This window comes from Lissotriton helveticus, chromosome 10 (genome assembly GCF_964261635.1).
Source record: "Lissotriton helveticus chromosome 10, aLisHel1.1, whole genome shotgun sequence".
Classification (NCBI taxonomy): domain Eukaryota; kingdom Metazoa; phylum Chordata; class Amphibia; order Caudata; family Salamandridae; genus Lissotriton; species Lissotriton helveticus.
Genome location: NC_136071.1, coordinates 973,673,564 through 973,698,406, shown reverse-complemented (window position 1 = coordinate 973,698,406; position 24,843 = coordinate 973,673,564). Strand labels below are relative to the sequence as shown.

At 42.1% G+C, this 24,843-nt stretch overlaps 1 protein-coding gene across 2 annotated transcripts in view; it reads right to left on the bottom strand.

Annotated features, from left to right (window-relative positions):
- The window catches only part of ANKIB1 (ankyrin repeat and IBR domain containing 1), a 580,820-nt gene that overhangs the window by 208,427 nt on the left and 347,550 nt on the right, over positions 1-24,843 (bottom strand). For both annotated transcript variants that reach the window (XM_078663642.1, XM_078663643.1), the window contains exons 13-14: positions 6,641-6,727; positions 2,911-2,977 (exon numbers count right to left, since the gene is read on the bottom strand). In XM_078663642.1, the coding sequence (XP_078519768.1) occupies positions 2,911-2,977; positions 6,641-6,727 (154 nt within the window). The remainder of the gene's footprint in view (positions 1-2,910; positions 2,978-6,640; positions 6,728-24,843) is intronic.

The window sequence follows — 24,843 nt, the reverse complement described above, 5'->3', positions numbered from 1 at the left end:
ATCGATCCGATATTCGCTATGCGACCCCACAATGTCATATAAAATGCAGGAGTGTCTATTTTAGGGGCGTAACAGTTCACAATGGTTATGGTATCAGTCCCCAGCCTACCCCATACCACCACTTACCTCCCATACGGGTCAAGAATGCTTCCCAAGATCGTAAATGGTATTTACTTTTTAATCAATATGGCAGTGCCACTGGCGTATGATGAGTAGGAGGAAAATAGTCGGACACTCGCCCACCTGCTAGCAAGGTGTCTGCCATTCCAGACCTTAAACGGTGCAGAGTAGGCAACACCTCGGTGTCGGGGAAGGGAGTCAAAGAAGGAGCAATCGGTGCAGTTGATGCTGAGGTCTGCAGGAGTGGATCCAATTCAGGTTTCACAGGTGGGAACTCTGAGAGGCTGTGCACCGGAGCGGAGAAGGAGTCGATCACAGATTCGGAGGGTCCCGCTGACGCCGAGGGAGGTCCCGCTGGTTTGGAGTCAGTTGAGGTCACAGCAAACAAATGATGGACGGAATGCTGACAATGCAAACATTCTCCCCAGTCAAAAAATCGGAGTTAAATCCATCGTTCTTATGCCCACTACGCCACCCCAGTTTGGACCCAGCCATAAGCAAATCAGTCTTGACCCTGTGCCCCATGGGAACAGTCCAGACCGAACTTCACCCTTCTTCAGGCAGGCTAGCTTGAATCTAGTGGCACAGTGAGCAAGTGACCCACGTCTGGGCATACCCATCCCACTTAGGGCGAAAAGTATTACAGCAAACAAATGATGGACGGAATGCAGACAATGCAAACATTCTCCCCTAGTCAAAAGATCTGGGTTAAATCCATTGTTCTTTTGCCCACTACGCCACCCCAGTTTGGACCCAGCCATATGCAAATCAGTCTTGACCCTGTGCCCGATGGGATCAGTCCAGACCGAACTGCCAGGCCAGGTCCTCCCCGGACCAGAAACAAGCATCCTGGGACCGGTTTCAGGGTATGTCACCCTTCTTCAGGCAGGCTAGCTTGAATCTAGTAGCACATTGAGCAAGGGAACCACGTCTGGGCATACCCATCCCACTTAGGGCGAAAAGTGTTACAGCAAACAAATGATAGACGGAATGATGACAATGCAAACATGCTCCACCAGTCAAAAGATCTGGGTTAAATCCATCCTTCTTTTGCCCACTACGCCACCCCAGTGTGGACCCAGCCATATGCAAAGGTCACACCGACTTCCTCGGGCCGAGAACCACACTGGAGGGAGGTAAAGAGCCAAAAATGGCATGGAGGGAGAGATAGTATTCCCAGATCTCAGCCAGATTCACCTCAGTGTTGGGAGACACCGGAAGGCGTGGCCCAGATTCTCGCTCTGACACCAAAATCAAAGGAATAGGAGGCAAATCAGGGACACTGCATGTACGCTGTAAAGTTGTGGCAGGCCGTGCGCCGACTGCCAATGGTGTGACTTACCAGGCGATCTCGAAGACAAATGACTTCGGGAGCTGGCCCTTAAGCTGCCCTCATAGGAAGAAGAGGACAGCGACCGACGAGGGGTCGTCGACCACTGGATCGCCAACAGCATCATGTGGGGCTCCTGCACCATGGACGACTGAAGCTGAAGACACAAGCTGCACCACTCGGAGTCAGGGTGCGCATCTAGACACCAAATGCAAATAGAATGAGGGTGCGATGTTGACCTCGAAGAGCTTTAGAAAAAGCACACTGCTTCGTCATGGTGGGTCCAATTGGCCAGAGGTACCACTCTACGGATTTACGTGGAAGCACGAAAAGGAAGAAACCGACGACAGCACATCAGGGGAGGACTTATATAGACTCCAACGACATCATATCCGGTGGACAACATCGTTATGGAGTCTCTCGATGCCCTCTTCTGACTCGCAGAGATACTGATGTAGAAAGATAATTTCCCAATATAATCTGGTGCCTGGCTCGAACACAAAGTGCTAAAATCAATAGGGAAAAGTACCTGTAAGAAAAGTCTGCAAGGGGGCACAGGGGAACCAGTCCGGAAGAACCCAAGGAGGGCTTCCCTCTTGAGGGTCTCAGAACCACAGAGACATCATTGGTTTATCTAAGCCCAGGCTGGGGATCTCTAAGGTGCCCCCTGGGTGCATGTCATACTATATCTTGTATTGGCAACAGTACAGATTTATTAAGACAAGGTGTTTGATACCAAACACCATAGGTCTCAGTAAATACATCATGTATATGGGGAACCTGTAATGACCAGTGCCTATTAGATTACTTAAGAGGGCTTCCCTGTTCACTTGCATCTAGTAATTGAACTAGACAGCACAGGGGCACATCTGCTCATGCAGGTATGCCCTCATCTGTAATATAATGCACACTGCTTGAGGGCTACCAGGCCTGCTGTAGGGGTGACTTGCATATAATAGATGCTGAAACGTAGGCATTGCACACAGTGAGTGTACCATGTTGTGTTTTCACACATGGTTTGCATCATGTCATGCAGCCTGCAATGGCAGTCTGCATGCAATTTGTTTGGGAATCTCCTAGTGTGGCATAATACATGTTGCAGTCCTTAGGGACTCTCTTTAGTACCCATGCCCTAGTTACCAGGACTACCATTTACTAGGGACTTACAGGGGTTCTAAAGTGTTTGCCTATTGTAACACAATTAGACCATTTGACCTTGTTTTAGGTAAACAGCACTGGCACTGGGGCCTGGTTAGCAGGGACCCAGTGCACATCAGTCGAAAAACATCAGTACCAGAGGCAAAAAGTGAGGGTGACCATGGCAAAAAAGTGGCACTTTCCTACAAACATAAGTCACAGAAACAATGTGGAGTGGGTAGAACATTTAGTCTGACCTTTAACACTTTCATTGATTCCAATAACAGTCACAAGTAATACCAATAAAGAAAAACTTTACTTACTTCCACTTAGAGCTCTGCTCAGCTGCTCCATCTTTTCTTTGGCTGTTTTAAGAAGACGTTGTTCTAACTAAAAACAAAACAAATAAGAAAATGTTTAATCTTGGCATTTAGTATAAAATAAAAATAGATCCTTGCTGTTCGTCAGCTGCCTTGATACATACTTTTTGCATTTAGTGCCAGCAGTTTTCTTTTTTTACTTCTTAACTTTGAACAGATCAACCATCCAAAAGTGCAGCAGAAGACTCAGTGTAAATTTACTCTGCTAGACAAGTATTTCACCCCTGGTGTTTAACAGAAAGCTAAAATCTGCAGGTGAATTGTCCCTTTGGGGAAATCCAGTTTGAAAGACATTGCCCTCTTGTGAAATTATGTGCACTAAGATATAGAACTGTTTACAAAACAGTGCTTATCATAAATTATGATTTTAAGTAGTACTGAAACTATATATTGTGACTGTTATTCTGAATGACAGCATTACTGACAAAATAGGAATGACTGAAGCAACAGAACAAAAAGCTTCTTTGAGTCTGGTAAATAAATTAATTTGCATTGTAATATGCTATGGTACCAACATCTCCAGTCTGAGAGAGTCATTACATGGTGCTTATTGCAAGAATGATCTACAGATGTATCCAGTCAACTAATTGCTTGGGTAACTTAAATAGCTATTCTAAAGCAAAGCTCAGGTAGTTGCAATCTCACTGTGATTAGGCTCTTTTGTCCAAAGAATTTATCTGGTATGTGATTCTAAACTTTATGAATGGACTATTCTCTTCTTGTCTTTTCAAATTGTGCTTTATGCTTCGTAAGGAAGCTAAAAGAAGCCCATGTGTAAAATGCCCTCACAGTCTCCGTCTGAACTATGCGAATGCGCCACAATAGATTTAGAGACCTTTGTTAACTACGAGATCCTCACAAAGATAGGATCTCCTAGTGTAGACAGACAGTGTATTGTTTTACTAGCCTTCTTCATAACAAGATCTCTAAAGAGGGAATTATGGCAAGCATTTTTCCCTACAATTCAAATAGCGAGAAAATGTCTGTGAATTTATTATACAAGGAAAATTCAAACAGATGACTATACAAAGACCATAGGTAAGATTATGTGTTGTGCAGTTCCTATAAATCTATATAGGATCTTTGCGTTTAAACAACAAATTGTGGGATTGGTGTCCAGACTGGTTACAGACACCCCCACCGGATATGTTCGCCCGTAGACCAGCTAGCTCGCTGTGCCATTATGAACCCCCTCTTACCAAGGAGCAAATAGTTTCTGGGAACTATTGAACATGACAAGCCTGTCACATCAGGGATCGTGGAAACAGTACAGTACTTTTCGCTCAGTCACTTGTGCTCACTTTGTCTCAGAGAGATACACAGAATAAATGAGGAGGACGTTTTGAATAAGCATTTATTGAACCAGCATCATTCTGTGCTGCAACAACCATTAGACAGAAACAGATATATACGGTTATAAGCACCAACAGAGTAAATGGATGGTAGAATTCTACCAGTGCTAAAACAATGAATATATGCAGGCATATAAATACGTTACAGTAATAATTCTTAATCCTACAATGCAAACCCCAACTAAGTGTACCTAAGTAAACCTAGCATGTATGTAGGTGTAAAGCCAAGAATTCCCCTAGGAAAAAGCCAACCCCATTACCTGATGTGAGAGAATGAAGCACCCAATCTTGGCCTCGAATTGGGCACCCCGCGAGGGATGACAGACAACTGCGTGCTGGAGTATCTGCGTGCAGGGACCTCAGCATCTTGTGTCAGTGTGTCAGCATAGAAGTGTTTCTCCTCTGCCTGGCTCAGCGAAGATATGGTGCTTATATACCTGAAAGGTATCCTCAGGGGTTCAACCTTGCTGTGTCATGTCGGCAGAGGATGACGATAGTGATGAACCTTATACACAGCTATTATGCAGAAGATGGTAATCCTGCTGCGATTCTGAGAATCCTCATGCATGATAAATGAGGCTAGTTTTCGGAGAAAACCACACAACATTTATGTCTTGAGCTCAGAATAGCACCGCTTATTAAGTCAGTCCGAACAATTAACAAAATCCCTTAATTATTGTCCTTATTGATGCGCTGAGTCCCGGTATATATTTCAAAATATGTTTAATGTTCCTTTCAAAAAGTTTATGCAGATAGCCAGCCAACGCCTTTCATTCTAAAAACAGAACTTCCTCAGGGCAAAAGGTTTGTATCAAGCGCAGTCACATCAAAACGATTTCTTCATATACATCTCAAAACTCCATGTTAAGAGTAATACGCCACTGTCTTAGTATATCCATCTTATGGAAATAATATATTCCAAAATAAAAACTTCCTATTTTTATATTTATTTATTGCATCGTGAGATATTTCACTCTTGGTTCCTCATCTTGTATTTTTGAAAAGAACCGAAAATCCGTTTGTTTTCCTTATGTAGTTCGAGGCACAAATAAGTGTTCAAGTCCAACACGAAATAATATCCAAGGTATTAACCCTATCTGTGGCGACGTACGCCGACCCCGCCAGGTTCCACCAAATTCAGGGGAGCCCGCCACAGCTGGTAACCATGAACTATGAAGAAATCGTTTTGATGTGACTGCGCTTGATACAAACCTTTTGCCCTGAGGAAGTTCTGTTTTTAGAACGAAACGCGTTGGCTGGCTATCTGCATAAACTTTTTGAAAGGAACATTAAACATATTTTGAAATATATACCGGGACTCAGCGCATCAATAAGGACAATAATTAAGGGATTTTGTTAATTGTTCGGACTGACTTAATAAGCGGTGCTATTCTGAGCTCAAGACATTTTGTTACTCACCCGATGTGAAGGGTGGTGCTCTTGGACAGAGGGCATTTTGGGATCAGCACGCAGAACGATCAAAAGACTTTGGTTTGTGAAAACATAGGATTTGGTGCCTTCCTGTTGCTTTGTAGGTCCACTGTCCAAGGTGCAAGTGTATTAACACAACATTTATGCAACACCTAACTAGGTAAAAGGTCAGCACCAAAACCGTTTTCTAGTGCAATAGCAGGGTAAATGTAGGTGAAAGGTTAGGAGACTACCTAGGCCTACAATGGGTTCATTATAGTGGGTTTATAAATGGTGGTCATTTTAAGATCAATTACAAATATATTTGAAATGTACAATGGCATGTAGGTTATCCACAATGCTTTGCCTCAAAACTGTACACTAGTCTGTAGATCAAAACAAATTATTCTTGTGTGATCTGTTCCATCTCGAATCTAGTATTTCTTTCTACTAAAGCAAATAATCTGCTCTGCAAACCTTTTACGCTAGGTCATACACAGGTGCCTTTCGTTTATCATAGCTTCTGCTTCAATTCAAGTAATTTCAGGTCTTCCTGAATAAAAATAACAAAATAGGTTTCAACATTCCCTGATTACTTTTCTTCAATTTGTTCAAGGTTGTCATATAATTTCTTATTTTTTCCTCTCCCTTCACGTTTGTCATGGCACAGTCCTTTCAATTTTCCTTATTACCTAAAGACAATTTTGTCTATATTTGTATTTCACATGTTCGATTCATTTTTAGCTCTTTTATTCTGGCGTTATTTCAATTTTACTCATAACATCTCATAATGTACAGTACTTTGTTTACATTTGATACCAAAATAGAAAATAAACAACCACACTTGTCTTAATGGGTTGTCAATTATAAACTGCATGCAAAATCAAAGGAAAATGACTTTTTACAAATACCTGATAGCTGAGCTCATGGTTTTTAAATCTTGTGTAGTAGTGCATAAATCTGTCCAACTCTTGGAACCTTCTGTGTTTCTTTTCAGCCTAGACAAGAATTAGAGGGAAAGAAATGTTATTTGCATATGTGCATTTTTTGCAGGCTCACTAAATAATTGGTTATTTACAAGAGTATTTTTATTTTACTTTTTTTCTCTTTTTACATTATTACATTCAAAAGTGTAAGGTTACACAGCTTGTTCATAAAATACATTGTTAAGAGGGAAGGATATGCAAACTGAGCCACCTACAACCAATATAACAAGCACTGGCAAAAGCCAATAGGTCTCACCTTTGTCCAAAACGAACATTATATTGTAATAGGATTATTATATGATAATATACTACATCATAATATATATGTGTATGAATATGAATATTACCTACTGGCGGTCGCCAGTAGGTAGTTATAGTTAGGACCTAGTTTCCATAGGAAATCCGCAACATTCTATTGGGAATAACTTTGGCCCTGGTGGACGAAAGTTTGCGAATTTCTCAAAGAAGATGGCTCGATCCGCTGCGCTCATTCTGTGAAAGTTTTGGGGGGATTGGTGAAGTGGGGGCTGAGATAAAAGGGGGGTCCCAAAACGTGTTTTTCCAATGTTATTTTCCATAGGACGTTTAGACACGGCTACAGCTCGAACGGCTGAATGTATTTATAAGAAATTTAGTAGAAAGGTAGAGTGTGGGTCGCAGATCACGCTTTTGTTTAAATGGTGTAAATCCGTTCAGTAGTTGCTGAGAAAATTAAAGTTGAAATCAGTTATATATTTATAAGCGCGCATGGGTGCGCGCACCTATGCGGGTGTGCGCGAGCGGCATTGTGATTTGCTGTTTAACGTCTGTCAACATTCGATTCGGAGGAAATCAGGAATTGTTGTCTGCCATTTTGTTAGTGCGAGGGAATATATAATACAGAACAAAGGGTTAGTACATGGAAAGGGGAGAAGGTAGAGATTGTCTGGCTGGGTAGGTTTTCTAAGGGGGTACAGTATGGACCCTGAACGCGAAAAGACCATTTTTTTTGGGAGAAAACATTTGCGGGGTGCATGCATTCGGTCGCGCACCCCTATTGACAAGACTGTGAAAAACTATAGTGGTGAGAATGGAAAGGGAGCAGGGTGGAGAGTGTTTGATTTCGTAGGTATCTTGAGGGGTTTATTAAGGATGACGAAAGTCTAAAAGTAGCTTTTTTTCGCAAATAAGTTACGAGGTGCGCGCACTTGGTCGCGCACGGCGGTCAAAAAACAAAGAAATATGGAGATAAATTACAAGTTTGAGTGTTTAGATCTAAGGTGGCTCTTAAAAGAGCCCTTGTGTTAATTGAGTTTTTGCTGAACTTATAAGTAAGTTCCGATGCAGAGTCTCATGTTACAGAGGAAAATTCTATTTCCCTCATCCGTGAAATGAACACCATCTCTCCGATAGATGCCTTCCATGTTGAAACGTAGGTTGTTGTTGTATATAGAACCCATGTTATATTCTCTGAGGAAAGCAGAAACAGATTTATTTACATGTTTCCTTGCTTTCTCAATCTGTGGACAACGTTCATTGGACCAATTCCATTTTTGTCTTTGGCATATATTTGAATACACCAAGACAGTTCGAGGAAAAAGTGACATCAATTGACGAAAGGTGTCTTTTAGAAGCATTTCTAGACCTACACCTGTTAATGTGCCTAGATCATTCCCACCACAGTGCACAATTATCAGGTTAGGTTCAGGGAGATGCGTAAAAGTTTTCACCAATGGTATCAATTGGTGACATCTTAATCCTCTTTGGCCAATCCACGTAATCTGCACATTTGGTAAGTCAAGGTTAGAAATTCGTCTGTTTGCAGCATATTTTTCACTCCAGTGAATATAACTGTGTCCTACAAGCCAAACCTTCATTTTCAAGGTAGATGCAGTAGTACTCCGATGGGTTCTGGAAGTGGAATGGCAAGTAGATGGTGAAAGTCACGATAAAAAAAGTGTGTGAGGATTGGTGTTAATGAAAAACTGAACATGATTGGTTAATTGATATACTTCAAGATTGAAGACTACGCTGTATGTTATAGTTTTATTACAAACAAATCTTCTATTGGTCGTGGAAAAAAAAAGAAATGTAAAACAAGAGTGGATAGGCAGGTGTGTTTGGAGGGAAATTATCCTTTTTGCTTGGATTTAGAACGTTGAGATATGAACTTTTGACCTGTGCCTTCAGCCAGGTGCAGATTGAGCTGTTACCATGGTAACAGCCAGAGAAGGCAGAGGGTGAAGGGTGACCGTTATGTGACTTTGAAAATATTGAAAGGATAACCAACTGAAATGTTAATTTAAATATGAAATTTTGCGGGAACAAATATGATTGGTTGAAGAGACATATATGAGTGTGTATTGACAGAAAATCTATGCCATTATTCTTTGGTTGCAGTGATAGAAGTATTATTGAGAGCTCCGTCAAACGGCTATCGTTTTACAACTATCATTGTTCTACATCTGATAAAGCATTGGTAAAGGTGAGTGTATAACTGTTTGTTTTATGATGTACCGTTAACTGTGGTTTGATCACTATATTTGATTATGTGAGTTACTGTGTCTAAGGAAGCACATTTTTGACTGATACAGTTTGATATGTTTTCAACTAATGTTCCATTTTATTACATCAATGTTTTGGAACATTGTTTCTTTGTAATTATTAGTTTAAAATTACGATTAATTAATTTGATTAAGGATAGTGGAGTTCAGTCATGTTTTTAAGTTATGAGCTACTGTTAGGTCTATGAATTAAATGTTACTTAGAGACGGATCTGCAACGAAATTTGGGGGGGGGGGGGAAGGACGAAAAAAAATGATTTTTTGTAGGGGGACATGAACGTGTAATCAGTAGATAGAGTAAAGGTGGAGGGGCTGTTACAATGGGCAAAACAAGTGCAAGGCCTAATTAATGTTGAAATGGTTCTTTATAGAGATGTGAAACGTTCAGGTGCGGCTCTGTGTGTATCTGGGATGTGTGTTATCTTGGGCTTCCACAGCAGACGTGAGAGGGGGGAGGGGCTGAAGTTCTGTTAAGTTAATGGGGGTTGTGCGCCGTTTCTTCACTTTCTTTCAAGTCTGAATTATAGTTTTGAATGTATTTGTGGAAAACTGAATAAATAGAAAATAAAATGTAATGAAATACACAGAAGTTAATAAATATTTGGGAGTGTTTGCACATAATTTGTAAAGTTGGTTACAGATCAAAAAAAAAGGAATTGGTAGAGTACAGATAATGCAGGTAGAGAGAAAAATAGTTGATTAAATGTGATATTGTCGAAAAAAAGTGGTAATGCTTTAGGTATTTTAAACTTTAAGTTTGAGGAAAAAATTACAGTGTGGTTTGCAGCCGAGGGATGCAGTGGTGGGGGTGGGGTGAGAAGGAGAGGTGTCCCAGTACAATCAAATGAAAAATTGTGACCATGAGGTTGTAGACAGGTTCGTGGAGTATATGCCTTTTATAAATTGATGTAGAAGAGCAAATATATAGAGAGGTTTCTGTGTACCTTAGTGTGACTCCATTTTCATCTCACTCCTGCTTTCTATATTAGTTGCTTTGTGTTATGTTAGTGTGTGTATGTGTGTGTGTGTGCGTTCAGTCTGAGCTAAGGAAGTTTGTTCTGCAGGCAGACACAGTTGTTATAGTGGAGATGAAAGGGTGATAAGTACTGAAATAGGATATAGCGTGTGCTCTGTGGAAGCGAGGGAGCAGTGATTAATACTCTGAGTGAAGCACAACTGCGGCGGAGTTTTATTACAGTAATAAATAATTTTTTTGCCAGAGGTACGATTGATGCTATGGTTCACAACTCGTAAAGAAAGGGTTGACTGACCGTCGCAGGCCAGCGGGTTGAAGTATGAAAAATTCAGGTTGACATAAGAAAACATGAATTGAGTGCAGCTGAGATTACGTGAAACACATGAATACAGTTTTAGTATAAATTATTTCAGTTGTGAATATGGGTTAAAAGAGGGAACGTATATATTTCACATTTTTATTCAATGATGCAGTGTTTTGAGAGAAAGTTTTTTATTTAATACAAGTAAACATAATCTAAAGAAAATAGTGGGTATAGTTACTAGTTCATAGAACACAAATGATGGAAATGTAGTATGAAGCAAAATGAATATCGTTTAAAAAACATTGTACAGCCCCGCAATGAAATATATTTAATTATATTGCATGCAAGAAGGTGTGTTTTGATTTTAAGTTCAGTAATCATATATGAAAATAGTAATGGTTAAACATCACTTCATTAACAGTTAGTTTTCAGCATACGAAGCAGTAACAAGCTTGTTGTATGGTATTGTGAAAGGAAATGAAAAACGCGCCAAAAGGGAGAATTTGGCTCGAGGTGCATGTATGTTATGTGCAGGGACATTCGAAAATCAGTACTCAGAACAACTATTGTATTGATATAATTTTTTGAAAGGTTTCAGTACACAATGTCTCATACAGGTTGATAAGCAAGGGTAATATCAGGGTAATCATACAATTTTTAGTTATGAATCAAAAATCTTTCAATAGGCATAAATTAAAAGCAGCACATGTGTGTGAGGCGGAAATAAGCAGTAGAAAGGGAGAATGGTGATAAACCATATAAAATCATATAAAAAGTCATTGTAACTATACACATTTCTCAGGGCACATTTAACCATATTTTACGCAGCCTTGGTTCGAGAATATTTTAAATCAGATAAGATAACATAAGGTAGTGATTTGTTGAAATTAGAGCATCATGAAATGTTTTGAACAAAATCGAGGAGGTGTGGAGAAAAAATTAACTCCACATAACTTAAAAAATTCACACCAGCAGGAAATTACAATGTCCAATGTTAGTAAAGCCAATAGGTCAGTTTATATAAAATATAATAAGAAAAAAAAAATAAGAAAAATTAGGAAGGGAAAAAACAGTCAAGATGTCAATGGTTTGCAGAACAGCTATCCTTCCATTGAATAGGCAAAGTAAGTGGCAACTGCTTCTAAAAGAAAGTCATTGTTATCATCCGAAAACAAGTCAGCCATCCAATTGAAAAGAGGAAATGAACATACATGGTCATTAATCACCGGAGCCTCTAGTAGCATCAGAGGAGAACTCGGTGAATTTTCAATGTAGCTGTGTGCCAAGAAATCTTGCGCCGCTGCGAATATATTCCAATGACCCAGAACTCCATGCATCGCTGCAAAGGCCATAATCCCTCCGTCGGAACAAAGTTGTTCATGATCAAGTAACGGATTCATGAAATGATTGTAATTCACTTCAGGAGGTGCTGAGTTGCAGAGACATAAGTCCAGGGCCCACATGAAATCACAGCTCAGGCAATGAAATACAGGCTGCACACAGGTGAAATAAGTAAATCGAAACGATAATCCATATGATGCACTCAAAGTCGCGAGTGGCAGAATGCCATACTGGTCAAGCATCCTGTGGCGAAATAGTTCTAAGTGTTCCAGCTCGTTTCCGAAGGCGGGACGGACTTCCATTTTGTAATAACGAAAATAGGAATACAAAGGTTGCAGCTGCTGGTAATAGATGAGGATGTCCAGAAACATAGATCAGAGAGTATGGAGTGAGAGTAGCAGAATGCCTTTAAATGATTTGGTGCAAAAAAAGCACCAAACCATTGGTTAGTAGTTGCAAAAAAAATAGTGCAGCTGGGAAGTGGAGGAGCGTTAAAGATTATGAGAGTCACCTTAGAAAATTGTAAAGGAAGGTCACTATTTAATAAGATATGCAGTTTTCTGCGAGTGTTAGCTAAGTGAATGAGATATGTTTGTGAACAGATGCTCGGGTAGCTTGATTTTGGGACAATAAGGCTGTTGTTCAAGTCTTGGGATGGAACTTTGAGTTCAAGGCCGTATTTTGCAGCCAGATGCAAACATGAAGGTTCCCATGCGTGGGTGGGTGAAGTTCATTTTTACAGAGAAACATTTGCAGAGTGACTATTTCAGACTAAAGCTTGTCGTTTATTAAAAAGTCATAGCAATTAACATTGCTTGAAAATAAATAATTACTGCTGAGTGTTATGGTAAAATTAGGCATTATAGGAGATACCGGTGTACCTTTGAAGACACATGCAACATTACAGCGCTTCATGTTAAACAAGTTATGCAATTGGTAGTGCCTGGATGTGAAGGGTTATGTGCGGCATTGATATTTTTGACACTGTGGGCCTCATTTATGAAAATTTTGCACCATAGAAGCGTTACTATTTCCTATGTTAAAAGTGACACACCGGCGGCGCAAGGGCTTCATAAATAAGGCTCTGTGTACTTATGACTAGTGGAGAAGTGACGCAATGAAATGATGTTAGGTGAGTGTAGTGTAGTTACGGAACGGAAAACCTTTAAAGAGAGTTACATTTAGTATGGAATAGTTTTTATTTTTTTCACAAACTAAGGTATGAGAATATTGTTACAGTGTTAGCGGAACTGTTAGTTGAAGTTTGATAAAGATTAGTGAAATAAGTAAATTATGGTGTATTTAATATGTGCAGCTAATAATCTGTGAGAAAAGGTAATAGTCCACAGTCTTGTAAATAGGGGTGCGCGATCCAATGCGCGCACCACGTAACTTTTTACGGAGAAAAAAAAAAGTTTCATTCACGTTCAGGGTCTATACTGGACTTCCTGAGAAAACGTACTGGGTTACATAATCTGTACCTTTTGTCCTTTTCATGTTCTAACCCTTTGATCAGTACAATATGTTCACTCGCAGTTACAAAATGGCGGCCAATACTTTCTGATTTGCATTGATTCTAATGTTAACAGATGTTAAACAGCAAATGTGAATTCTATAAACTGTATATTTTTGTAATTTTAAATAATAGGCAAAATAGGTAAACTTAAAGATCTGAAACGATCTTCAAGTGTCGTCTGCATTTCCAGCATTAAATTTTACTTATAAAGCATGTGAATCACAGTCTTGTAAATAGGGTAGCGCGATCGAGTGCGCGCACCCCGTAACTTTTTTCAGAAAAAAAAAATGTTGTTCTGGCGTTCAGGGTCTATAGTGCACTCCCTGAGAAAATGTACTCGCTTAGATAATCTGTACCTTTTTCTCTTTCCATGTTCTCACCGTTTGTTCGGTAGAATATATGCAGTCATATTAACAAAATGGCGGCAACACTTCCTTATTTCCTCCGAATGGAATGTTGAGAGACGTTCAGCAGCTAATTATAATAAATGGTATAAAAAACGGCTGCAATGCATGCATATTGTTAAAAAGTTAGCGATATTCAGCGATCCAATGTGCGCACCACGTAACTTTTAACGGAGAAAAAAAAAAGTTTCATTCACGTTCAGGGTCTATACTGGACTTCCTGAGAAAACGTACTGGGTTACATAATCTGTACCTTTTGTCCTTTTCATGTTCTAACCCTTTGATCAGTACAATATATTCACTCGCAGTTACAAAATGGCGGCCAATACTTTCTGATTTGCACTGATTCTAATGTTAACAGATGTTAAACAGCAAATGAGAATTCTATAAACTGTATATTTTTGTAATTTTAAATAATAGGCAAAATAAGTAAACTTAAAGATCTGAAACGATCTTCAAGTGTCGTCTGCATTTCCAGCATTAAATTTTACTTATAAAGCATGTGAATCACAGTCTTGTAAATAGGGTTGCGCGATCGAGTGCGCGCACCCCGTAACTTTTTTCAGGAAAAAAAAATGTTGTTCTGGCGTTCAGGGTCTATAGTGCACTCCCTGAGAAAACGTACTCGCTTAGATAATCTGTACCTTTTTCTCTTTCCATGTTCTCACCGTTTGTTCGGTAGAATATATGCAGTCGTATTAACAAAATGGCGGCAACACTTCCTTATTTCCTCCGAATGGAATGTTGAGAGACGTTCAGCAGCTAATTATAATAAATGGTATAAAAAACAGCTGCAATGCATGCATATTGTTAAAAAGTTAGCGATATTCATGCTATACCGAGCTAATGCTCTTAGCTATGTTATCTAGGTCCCATTGGATAACATGACTAAAAACTGCTCAGGGCAGGTGTTAGCTTTTGGAGATATTCACGCTTAGCGCGAATATCTTCAAAATTGGTAATAGGCCGTACATAATCGAATACTGGAAGCGAGTGGCACGCACAGTCGCCCAAACATTACAGAACTCATACACTCCCGACCCAAGGATTTGTTTGTTAAATGTATGGGGCCCAACCGACCTTACACCACATGGGCGGAAATGGGTGGTTATTGGGATGATGCTAGCGAAACGGGATATAGCGCAAAGGTGGGGGGCATCAGAGTTACCGACTTTGGCACAGTGGTGCAGGAATATGGATTTGCTCATGTTGGTGGAGCGGGCGGTTTATCAGCAGCGGGCCAATCCTCGTAAATGGAACAGAATATGGTTGCCATGGAACACTTACAGGGGGGAACTTTGTGAACCACTACCGGAAGAAGAAGAAGTGGACAGTTCAGAGGGGGAGGATGAGGTAGAATAGCAATGGGATTGCGGGTGGGATGGGGTGGCGCGGGGGCGGGCTGCTTGGGTCCTCCATTGCCCGTCAGAATTAGCCGGTGGTAAGACTACCTGTGGATGGTGCAATCTGGCCAGCTGGCCTGACATACCTAGGATAGATACTGTACAATTAATGTGCCTCTGCAAGCTCAATCTGTACACCTGAATGTTGTTTTTGGTTCAATATTTCAAAAAATAAGAAAAAGTTGCGCTTCAATTTGATTTTGGCGGAATGTTGACGCCACGTCTCATGCTACTTACACTGCCATATATGTTTATTTGCTGCAACAATAAAAATTTAAAAAAATAAAATAAAATTGGTAATAGGCGATAGTGATGTTAGTGACTGTTTCCAGTTGCTATCATCTTGCCACGCCCACTTTAGGATATCATTAGTGATAATTATTACTGACATGCAAAGTGGCGCACTAGATGGTTGCTATCTGCTACTAGCTGTCGCTAACTGGTGTTAGCGACAGCTACGTAATAGGGAGATAATTTTATCTTCGCTTTGTTGGCACTTGAAGGCAAAAAAGTGGAGATAAACTCCCTTGATAATATGCCCAATTTGGGGGAATTCAGAAAGTGTTGAGCGCCATTATGTTAAAAAACTCCCTGCACATAATGTATATGTATTTTTCGTAAAAAATATAGAAAGTAAGGTTGTGTAGTAGTGCATATCAAAAATATTGCATGTAGTATCCTGGTAATGTATGGTAGATTATATTGTATATAATGATTGATTTAAAAAAAATTGTAGGGAGAAAAATTTGATAAATAAATGTGGTTCACAAAGACATCTTGGGCCTCATTTATGAAGGCCTTGCGCCGCTGGTGCGTCACTTTTAACATGGGAAAAAGTGACGCACCGGTGGCGCAAGGATTTCATAAATAAGGCCCCTTAAACTTAGGCTTTACGATATATATTGGATAGAAAATTAGGAAATGTATATGGTAGGCATGATATTTGGTAAAATGGGTGTATGTTGTGTAATACATATGTGTGTATTAAGTTAACTAAAATTCAGTTGTGTATTTTTTTTAAAGAGTGTTTGGTGCTGAAAAGCAACAACCAGAGGTTGAACGTGAGAGTATAGAAACAGAAAATCCTTTTTTACAGGTGAGTTGATAAATTTAAAATAACTTATTTTGGAAAAGATTATCATAATATGCATGTTTTTTAAAAAAAAATTAACACTGCTTCTCTTATACATGAGGGTTTTAATTTGTACTTTCAACATGTCTGAACATGCTTGTAGTACATATGTATTTTGAAATACGGTTTTATTGTTAATTGTTACAATCTTTTGATGGGCCGGGTTCATGTGTTATTTTGTATACAGTTTGGGTTCATCTATTCTTTGACTGTAAGAGTTTGCTGTTTACCTTGGTTAATTTTTGCTAAGTCATCATTATCTTTCAACTTTATGCTGTATCATTTGTGTACAGTAATTTTTGAGAAATTATAGAGGTATATTATGACATGGCTATTGGTGTGATGGACATTTCGGATGCATTTTTGTGACAGTACTATGTATTTGCATTCTATTATATGCATTTGCACAGGTGTATTATGATGAGGTCAGTCGGACGCCATCGAGGGAGTAATGGGAGGGCAGGGAGGGAGGGAGGGGGAGGTGTAGGGTAGAGAGATCTAAAATATGGTATATAGATAAATGTAGGAAAGTATATATTTTAATTAATAAAAATAAAAAAATTCAGTGTACACAGCATCGCATTTTGGAATGTAGTGCACACTGTAAAATTCATTTAAATAATTAAATTATGTATTTACTACAAATTATCTGTATCCTGGTTTTTAGGTCCCTCCAGCAAAGATCTTCCCCTCCTCGTCTCCCTGTCGCACCATAATTGCCTCCACGAGTTGCGGCTCATTGTGGTTTTATATGACTATGATGAAATGTTTTACATTAGATTAAATTTACATGATGAGTATGCTGTTAAAGGTAAAAGCAACTGCCTCTGTGGGAAGTAGCAATCGGTTTAGTGAATGTTTAATTGGTATGTTGTGAGTTATTCCTTCAGTTTGCATACAGTTTGAATCACAGTTTATAGTGGTGAAGTTAGAAAATAGATCTCTACAATAAAATTAGAAAGTGTATAAATAGTTCTACAGCACGAAATGCAGAAAGCAAATTTCACAGTGAAATGTGTTTTTATAGCACAATTGTAATTAAAAAAATTAAATAGGGGGGAGGAGCTTGGCGGGCATCCGAGATGGCCGCTTGAGCACAGCGCTCTCCGGACCCTCGCCGCCCCCGGCATTTTATCCTGACTGAATCCTGATTTCTTGCAAGAATCCGTGTGGAGGACGTTTGGCTGATCAGCCTGGCACCTTTCAGAAATTGATTTGGATCTCTTATTCCTGAGATATGATGGTCTGAACTTTTGGACTCCGCCCTCGAGGTGCGCCCGGGACGGGGTGCGGTTCTGTAGCCGTCCTGGAATTGAACAACAACGGCAGGAGATCTGGCCTTGTGGGTCCCCCTTCCTAAGTTTCGGTTTCGATTCTGTTCCGACTTGGGCCACGGGTGTGACTATCGAGTTGCGGCTGAGACCTGGAGGCGGATCGGCTGTTGGGTTTTTCCTGCGGACTATTTGCTGGCTTGGCGACCTCTACCCGACTTGTGCCCCTCATTTTTGTGTACTTTTGATCCTGTGCTTTGGGTGTCGGGCCCGTCGACCCTGGTGGCTTGTCCTGTGACGCATCTTCAAAATGGCGGGCAGAGGGGACAGAGAGACGCGCAAGACGAAAGCACCTCTGCGCGGAGCCCCGGTTCAATCAAATGTCATGGACCGCTATACTCATTCTAAGGGGTCCCCCGGAGCTGCCCTGCCTGGTTCTAGTACAGCGTCCGAACGAGTTTTGGAAGAGTCGGCGGAGCCCTCCCTACAGGACATCATGGGCGCCATCTCGGGCGTGAGGGAATCCACCGGCCTACAGTACGAGGCCTTGGCCCATAAACTTGACACCGTGGCTATTGAGGTTAATCTTATTCGTGCTGATCTCGGCAAGACGAATGAGAGGGTGCAATCGTTGGACATTAAATCGTCCAGCCTCACGAAGGACGTCTCGGAGCTCCAGACAGAAGTCGGAAATCTCCGTCGGGTGCACGACTTCATGACCCGACGTCTGGAGGATTTTGAAAATAGGGCCCGACGCTGCAATGTTCGCCTGGTTGGTGTACCGGAGAACCCTGAACCCCACTCGGTGGATCTCCTGGTTGAGGATCTGGTCTTGAACCATCTTGCCCCTTCCGGCCTTACGAAGTTCTTCACGGTGGAACGCGCACATCGTGTTCCAGGTGGCAGGGTTCGGCCGGGAGCCCCGCCGAGACCCATTGTAGCGAAGCTTTTTCACTATAGAGACCGGGACGCTATCCTGCAGGCCTCACGGGTGAAGGGCCCGGTGGCCTTTGAGAATGCTACGGTGAACTTTTACCCGGACTTTTCCCAACAAGTTCAGAAACAACGGATGGAGTTTCGTGGGGCCAAGAAACGTCTTCGGGATCGGGGCTTACGTTATGCTATGCTCTATCCCACCAGACTTCGGATCGAGTATAATGGGCGTACCCTTTTCTTTGATCGCCCAGATGCTGTTAATGACTGGCTAGACTCCTTGCCTGACCGTGCTCCTGAGACTGAATCCGCCGCTCACCCTGGTGGTGCCGAAGGTGGTGTGGAGATCTGACTGTTTGGCTCACATGTTTTATTTTGAATACGTTTTCAGGATTGTTGACCGGCGTTCCTCTGCATTGTGATTATTTTATCTTTCTTTTGTTACTTTTCGTTCTTGATGTTTGTCAGGGGCGGGTGGAACGGAGACCTTTCCTCCTCCGGGGTCTTTGTGTAGACTAGGGGTTATGGGGCGACAGGCACACTGCAGGTTGGGGTGGCTCTTTAGCTTTTTGCAGGGGTGCAGGGTGGGGGGTGTTTCCCTTCAGTTTGGGGGAGGGGGGTTGGGAAGTTCTTTCTTTTTTGTGTGTTGTTTTCAAGGCGAATTGCTCCTGTGTCTGCTGCTGTTTCTGGTGTCTTGCTCGTGGATGAGGGGTCTTGGCTCGGGTGGTTGGGATGGGGGGTAGAGGGTTGAAATTTGTTTCCTGGAACGTTAATGGCCTGGGAGATCGTATTAAGCGCAGTGTGGTCTTGAATTGTATACGACGTTTGTCGCCAGATATTGTTTTCATGCAGGAAACCCATTTGATTGGTAATGTTTGTAATACGATGAATAGATGGGGCTACCGCCTTGTGGCGCACTCGGGGTTTACCTCCGGATCTAGGGGTGTGGGTATCCTTGTTCGAACCTCCCTCCCCCTAGCGATTGACGAGGTGATTCAGGATGACCGTGGGAGGTATACTGTCTTGGTGGGTAGATATGAGGGCCGCACCCTATCTCTCTTTAATGTTTATGTTCCCCCGGGTTTACAGACTTCTACTTTCACTGATTTGGGCCGTGTTTTGTTAGATCTCCCTGACAGTACTCTCTTCCTGGCCGGTGATTTTAATTCGGTGCTTTCCGGCCTTCACGATCGCCATCCCCCTAGGGATACTCCGCAGGCTCAGCAGTGGTTGGGTGGGTTTCTAGATACCTTTGGCCTTGTGGACTGCTGGCGACTTTTGCACCCCACTCAGCTCCAATACACTTTCCATTCTGGGGCTCATGGCAGTCTGTCTCGGCTGGATTATTTCCTGATGCCCGCGGCCCAGTCGTCAGCGGTTCGCGAGATTTTGCATTTGCCAAGGGGTATTTCTGACCACTCGCCGCTCTGGCTTCGTTTCGAGGTTGGGGTGGAGACAGCGGGCCGAGTGGCTCCAATTAACCCATGGTATCTTTCCTCTCCTGAGACTCGTACCCTCTTGCTCAAGTCCATAGATGCATACTTCCTGGAGAACGAGGGGTCGGTCCCTTCGGCTGTGTCCCTGTGGGAAGCCTTTAAAACTGTGATTCGTGGACAGGCCCTCTCCTTGATTGTTGAAGCCAAGAAAGCCGGGAGGAGGGAGGTGGTGGACCTTGAGGGGGAGATCTCTGCTTTGGAGGATGAGTTGGAATCTGGTGTCACGCCTGAGAAGCTCCATGCCCTGGGTCTAAAACAGTTTGCATATAAATCCCTGGTCACAGACGCTGCTAAAGTGATGTTTCGTGAGCAACAAGGCAGATTGTACGATGTGGGTGATAAGGCGGGCAAACTCCTAGCGTGGTTGGACAAGAAGGAAAGAGTTAATCGTGTGGTGCCTGTGATTCAGTCTGCGAGTGGTGAGAATGTGACTGATCCGACTGCCATTGTTGATCGTTTTGCGGAATATTTCCGTGTTGTATATGCTCCCGTGTCTGAGAGGGACGTGGCTGACTCCCGCTTACTCTTGCGCGATATCACTTTGCCCTGTGTCACCGACCTGGACCGTATTGCTTTGGACTCCCCTTTTACGAATGATGAGATAGCGACTGCTATCCGTTCGCTCCGTTCGGGCAAAGCGTTGGGCCCGAACGGGTTGCCCATTGAGTTGTACAAGCTACGCCCCGATAAGATGGCGCCGTATCTTCGCGCCATGTTTCTAGAATCTCGTGAACGTAACATCCTTCCCTATGATCAGCGCCTGGCGACAATTGTCGTCGTCCCTAAAGATGGTAAATCACGTGACCTCTGTTCCTCATATAGACCCATATCCCTGTTAAATGTTGAACCCAAGGTTTTGGCAAAACTTTTGGCGACTCGTCTCCTTTCGGTTCTCGGGGATTTGGTCCATCCGGATCAGTCTGGCTTCATCCCGCATCGCAACACTGCTTTGAATCTGCGACGCCTTCACGGCGTGATGGCGAGGGCGGGGCTTCTGACTGAGCCGGCCATTTTGGCGTCCCTGGATGCCTCTATGGCCTTTGATACTGTGGAGTGGCCCTATCTATGGGCGACTCTTGAGAAATTCGGATTCGGGTGCGAGTTTATTAGCTGGATTCAGTTGTTGTACGCGGAACCTCTGGCACAAGTTGTGGTAAACGGTAGAGTGTCGGCTCCCTTCTCCTTGGGCAGGGGTACCCGTCAGGGTTGCCCCCTGTCCCCGTTGTTGTTTGCGCTCGCTCTTGAACCATTGGCGGCCTGGCTCCGGTGGGAACCGTCCCTTAAAGGGATTCGCTGGGCCCCGGACTTCGAAGACCGCGTCTCGCTTTATGCGGACGACATCCTTTTGTACCTTACTTCCCCTCGCAAGTCTTTAACTGTTTTATTTGACGTTCTTGTGTCCTTTGGCGCTAACTCAGGCCTCGTCATCAATTGGACTAAATCCTGTGTGTATGTTTTGTCTGGTGTCTTGCCTCCGTTGCCGAGCGGACTTCCTCTTCAGGTGGCCAGGGATGGCTTCAAATACTTGGGGGTTTTTGTTACCTTGGACTCGTCCCTTCGTTTTGATCGTAATCTCCTTCCCCCGTTACTTGGGCTACGTTTGGACGTTGCCCGTTGGCGCAGACTTCCCCTGTCTCCCCTGGGTCGGGCGGCCCTGTTTAAGATGATGTCATTGCCGCGGTTTCTCTATGCTCTCCAGAATTATTTTGATCCTATCCCTAAGTCCTATTTTCGGGAGATTGAGAGCCTTCAGAGGCAGCTTATTTGGGATGGGCGTCCGCGCATTGCTCTCGCGAAACTTTCCATCCCGTGGTATGATGGGGGCATGGCGCTCCCCGATATTAAGAGATATTATTGGGCTTCCCATCTGTCCGCTATCAATCACGCTATGTTTTCGCCAGGTCGTAATCCGGCGTTTGAAATGGATAAACTTCAGCTTCCGGGAGGTGACTTTAACAGAGTGCTTTATTCTCGCTCCGCTGGGCGCCATCTTGTGGGACCTACATTGACTGCTTTGACGGTGTGGCGTGCCGCGAATGTGAGCTTGGGCTGGGAGGATCGCTTGACGTTGGCGACGCCGCTTTATGCTTCAGAACGTCTGGGCGGTCTTTGGTCTTCCAAGGGTTTCGACCGTTGGGACATGATTGGGATTTCCAAGGTGGGGGATGTGTACTCTAAGGGTTCTGTGCGTTCGTTTCAGGCCCTCCAGGCTGACTATGGCCTTAGTGGTCGGGAATTCTTTCGTTATTTACAGCTCAGGCACGCCCTGGCTTCGGTGTTTGCTCCTGGTGAGATTCCACCTGACTCTTCCCCCCCTTGAGGACCGTATCCTTGATGGACATCTTCCTGATAGCACTATCTCCCTGATCTATAAAAAGTTGATTAACAATCGGACCGACTTATTGGCCCGACTTCGGGAATTGTGGATGGGAGATGGGTTAGAACTTGATGATGAGGATTGGCAATCAGCCCTCTCCTCCCCGAAGGAGGTGGCTATTCCGGCTCGTCTCCGTCTGGTTCAATTGAAGATCCTTCATCGGGTGTACGTGACGGGACCGCGACTGGTGGTGATGGGCTTTTCCTCCGATGGATTGTGTAAACGTGGGTGTGGTTTGCGTGCTACTTTCCTGCATATTCTCTGGGAGTGCCCGATGGTGGCTGCTTATTGGGCGGCCGTGCTTGAAGTGATGGCTGTGGTGACAGGTGTGTCCTTGTGTCCGGAACCTCATCGATGTCTTTTGAATGTTTGGGAGCCCACGGACTATTCGGTGGCACAGACTAGATGGGCCACCCTGGGCTATATGGTTGCGAAGCGAGACATTGCACAACTCTGGGGGGCCTCCAGGCCCCCTGACCTCTCGAAATGGGAGGATAACATGGATTGGTCCATGTTCCATGAGAAAACTGTCTATGTGGCCAGGGGCAGACCCAGGGCATGGGTGAAGATGTGGGGTCACTGGAACGACTACCGTGGCGACATTTGTACTCCTCCCCTTGTGGGCACTGTTGAGCTTGCCCTGTCTCCATAGGCAAGCGTTCTTGGAACCTTTCATATAGGGGTTGTGCTGGTGTCTCCGGCCCTCCCCCTCCCCTTTTTTGTACTGACTTCTGTGTCCCTCCCCCCCCCCCCCTCCGAGCTCCTCAGTGCTTAGTGTTTTGCTACTGTACTTCTGTTGCTGTCCCCCCCCTTACATCCATTGAGCTGACCTTCGGTACTATACTTTCGCCTTTTGTGTGTGTTTGTTCTTTCATACAAATAAAATCTGTTTTTGTCCTGTAAATAGTGCTGAGTATTGCATTGTTGATTGACTTTTACCTCTGCGGGCATATATGATATGTGTCTACTCCTCTTTTAGCGGCCGGCCCGTGTGGTTGTAGGCCCATCCTTGTACTTTTTTGCTTACTCAAATAAAGGTTTTAAAAAAAAAAACAAAAAAAAAAAAAAAATTAAATAGGAAACTGTTAATGTCTAGGATGAAAGTATCTGTTTTTTAGAAAAATAAAGAGGAAGGTCTTATAATAATCAATGTAGTTAATGTCTTTAAAAGTATGAAAGTTTATGTAGTTAAAAGATTACTCAAGGTAATCATTGGTTAACTAATAATAAAAAATATATAAATTAGTCTTTGTATTTTTTTAAAAGGAGAAAGAAGATAGAAAATTAATAAAAATATGGAAGATTACTGTAAAAATGAGAATATCAATTTTGAAATGGCAAAAGAAGTCCTAGAAGAATGAATTGAAGGAGTATTTGAGGATGAAATTTCAACTGAAAATGAGGACTTTTTGGACAGCACTTTTGATAGTGCATACTTAGATATGGTGGAAGAAGAGAATTTGGAAGAGCAAAATAGTAATGAAATATCAGATGAAATTATGCTAAATGTGATTCTGGAATATGAATTATTAAATGAATAAAATTATTTTTGATTAAATAAAAAAAAATTGAAAATATTATTGTTGTACCGTTAATCAGTATTCTCTTTTTTAAGAATGACAGTAAAAGTTGTGATAAGGTGGATAAAAGATTAAAGTTATCAAAATAAAAAGCATTAGGAACATCGACAATGCTTGAAAGTTAGAATAGTACTTATATGTCTCAAAAATTACATTCATAGAATACATGTGTAAGAATAACATAGATATGGAGTGTCACAAATTTAGAAACAATATTCACTATGGGATTTCCTACTCTGACCAGAGACTGTTTCTTTGTCTTTATTCAAGTTATAAAATCAAGCATTGGTTATAATTTGTATGGTATAGGGTAGTAGGGGTCTATAATATTTTTTAACTTTTATCCAAACAGGTTATCATTAATATCCGAAACATCAATCAGTATGCTGACGAGAAATAAAAAAAGAAAGCTGTAAAAAAAAAAATTCCATTTGAAGAGAAAAGAGGGACAAGATTTACGTAATCAACAAAGGACGGAGAAAAACAAGAGTGCTCCTGGTAAGAGCAGTAAGGAATTTTTAAAAAAATTGTGTCAGAGGAAAAGTCAATTGGATAATGTTGCAAAGGAAAAACAGTTTTCAGGATCTACAAGGAGAAATGGACGAAAAAAGAAAACTGTGTTGGAAAAGAGTGGTGAGGAAAATATGTACAGTAAAAGACGTACAAATCAGTTTGCGGAAATAAGGAAACGTATGTTTCATAAGAGAGTTGTTATGAATTTATTACAAAAGGAAAAAGTTTCAAAAAGGAAATCTGCTTTTTATAAGAAAAATATATATATAGAGGAAGTTGTGGATGATGCGTTCGAGACGAAAAAAAAAATGTTTATTTTAGTGCTTAAAAGAATAAATA